Here is a 3,077-nt window from a genome sequence, read left to right on the forward strand (position 1 = left end):
GTGTGTGTGTGTGTGTGTGTGTGTGTGTGTGTGTGTGTGTCGACCTCAGATATCACAGCGCTGATGTTATTGGAGTGGATGAGTTTGGCTCCAGGAACAAATAGACTATCCATCTATCTATCTATCTATCTATCTATATTTGGTCTTACATTATCTGTGTCAATTCTTGAGGAACACAGTATAATAATTCAGTTTTAAGACCGTTATTTGGCTTTTTTAGTTACTGTTGTGGTTAATCACATGTGGGTTGGCATTCAGTCGCATTTAAAATTATTTTACAAAAAAAACAAACCCAGGGGCAGCCCAGCATGTCAGGATTAGTTACAGAACTACACACACACCACAAAACAAAACTACAAACGCTCTCTCTATGGCGTCACTAAACACCGACGGACCCGACCCGTGTATAAAAACATGTTTCTCAAACACATTTCTTTACTTTTAGGGGCAGGAACATATAAAAACTCATGGCCTTTAAACGGGTCTTAACGGTATAAAAACTACATCAGCTTTATTACGTAAAAATGTATTTTACGGTGAGAAAAAAATTGCATCAGACTTTGTGAAAGGACCCCGTTTCCTCTGCTTGGACGAGTCACGCGCGTTTCAAACCACGTCTTTGTAATTTTTCCGAGAAATTAAATACACGACAGATGTCTTGTTTCAAAAGATACGTGATTGTGGACTAACAATACAAAAAAATGAACACAATTTGATAATAACAGTTTTTTTGGAAAAGGGAAAGAGCCGTTTTCGGCGGTTGATCAGGCATTCGGCAGAGCCTCCTTCGTTCCCTTTTCATTCAAGATGGCGGGTGACGAGTCTGGTACAACGCTGGGTCAGCCTCATCTGGCTAGACAAGACCTTAGTTCTCTGGTAAGCGTCACTTTAACTGCTTTTACAGCTCTGTGTTTGAATGTGTTGACCGTTGGTCCGTTTGTCCGTTGGTCCGTTGTGTCGCTATAACGGTTACACTGAACGTTCTAACCGCTAACGGTCGCCGGTGCTACGTCGCCACCACCACCACCACCCGGCACACGACGGCGGGCCTGGCGGGGCGGAGAGCTAATCCACCCGCTCTACGTCTAACAAGCTAACATCCATTTTTATCAAATGTCAAAATGAGACCAACGTTTGAATGTAAAATACGTGTTTACAGCGCCGTAATTGTTGGCGTCCGTGTTACACGTCAGTAATGTCAGCGTATCCCAGCTAGAGCAAAACGTTAGCATCATATGCTAAATTGAAGTAAAATGTATTAAAATGTTAATGGAGTTCGCAACGGTGATGGAAGCAGAGACGTGGTTCAGAATTAGCTATTATTAGACATTTTAATGGCGTTCATCTGTTTTGACCATTGTGAAGAGGGGAAAACATGTAGTTAGGGAATATCACAACGAAACTTCCCTAGTTAAGTTTTCTGAAATGTTCAGTTTAAATATGCAAACGAAGCATTATCTTATCAAATTTGCGCATACACGTCCAACATAAATGTGAATATTGGATAAAGTCAAGTTCAGAAATATTGTTTTGTTTTATTTTGTTGGCATGTATTCTATTCAAAGGATTTTCCCTCCTAATAAATAAAAAAAAACGTGTCTTTAGGTATAAAAACCAGGCTAGGAATGATACATACATACATACATACATACATACATACATACATATTCGGATCACAATATGAGAATAAAAATTTGAAAGATTGTAAAACCCATACAAAAAAATAAAAAGCAACTTTATTTATTTTACATTAAAATGCCAAATGTTGCTGAGATTTTATTTTTTGGGGTTTATCTGAGTGTCCACTTCACATGCAGAGTCAGTGGGCTCTATCCTAGGCCCCCTTTGTTTCTATTGACCTCAGGGATTAAAGAGGGACACCCCGCTGCTCTGTCCACTGTGAAAACGTGTCAAATGTCTAACGCGAGTTGTATTTTTTCGGCAGGACGTGTCTACTCTGACGCCTCTCTCTCAGGAGATCATCAGCCGACAGGCCACCATCAATATTGGTATGTGATCAGGCAAATAAGGACCAGATTTTGTGTGTTTCATGCATGTTAGAAGTGACAAATGAAGACCGCTTGTTTTGACTCGTCTCCCTTCTGGTCTAGGCACCATCGGTCACGTGGCCCACGGCAAGTCCACGGTAGTGAAAGCCATTTCTGGTGTTCACACCGTCCGGTTCAAGAACGAGCTGGAGAGGAACATCACCATCAAGCTAGGATATGCTAACGCTAAGGTAGGGCTAAGGCTAAGGTAGGGCTAAGGCTAAGGTAGGGCTAAGGCTAAGGTAGGGCACAATGGGGGTAATCCTGACCTTTCCTGTCCAACAAATGCCTCTGTTTTACTTTTTAAAGAATAAAGGCCTGAACGATATAGACATTCCTTTTATTCGTGCATGTACAATATTGAAAGATGTTCAGAAACCGGAGGGTCACTGGTTCAAGTCCCAGTAAGGACAAAAAAAAAAAAATATATATATATAGAGATTGTGATTGGTAGCTGCAGAGATGCCACTTCACCTCCTGGGCACTGCTAGGTGCTCTTGAGCGCTCAGGGCGCTGGTTCAGCTGGCAGCCCCCCCCACTCTGACATCTCTCCATTAGTGCATGTATATGAAATAGGGCACAGAGGACAATACATACATACATACATGCATGTATGCACCTGGACTTAAATTCACACCTGGTCACTTTATAATAATTTTTTAACACTGGACTATACACTGACACTTTAACTTTAATTATAATTTATGGTCTTCCTTTGTTTACTTGACGAATATTCTTATTGTTGTTGTTATTTTTATTGGTATTTTAGTGCTACATTTTACTGTTCTTCCTTATGTTCACGCACAAGTCTTCAGATTTCTACGTCACCTGGAATGCATTAAAGGTGCCTCGACACTCCCGTGTTTTTGTAGGTCTACAAGCTGGACGACCCCGGCTGTCCCAGGCCGGAGTGCTACAGGTCGTGTGGCAGCAGCACTCCTGATGAGTTTCCCACAGACATCCCCGGCACCAAGGGCCACTTCAAACTGGTCCGGTAAGGCTCCGCCGCTACGCCTCCGCCGCTACGCC

At 42.2% G+C, this 3,077-nt stretch overlaps 1 protein-coding gene across 1 annotated transcript in view; it reads left to right on the forward strand.

Annotated features, from left to right (window-relative positions):
- Positions 1–722: 722 nt before the first annotated feature.
- Positions 723–3,077, forward strand: part of eif2s3 (eukaryotic translation initiation factor 2, subunit 3 gamma) — an 8,010-nt gene continuing 5,655 nt past the window's right edge. Inside the window, exons 1-4 of the mRNA XM_034861709.1 lie at positions 723–876; positions 1,946–2,009; positions 2,112–2,239; positions 2,921–3,042. Of these exons, the coding sequence (XP_034717600.1) occupies positions 808–876; positions 1,946–2,009; positions 2,112–2,239; positions 2,921–3,042 (383 nt within the window). The 5' untranslated portion in view covers positions 723–807. The remainder of the gene's footprint in view (positions 877–1,945; positions 2,010–2,111; positions 2,240–2,920; positions 3,043–3,077) is intronic.

This window comes from Etheostoma cragini, chromosome 22, assembly GCF_013103735.1.
Source record: "Etheostoma cragini isolate CJK2018 chromosome 22, CSU_Ecrag_1.0, whole genome shotgun sequence".
NCBI lineage: Eukaryota > Metazoa > Chordata > Actinopteri > Perciformes > Percidae > Etheostoma > Etheostoma cragini.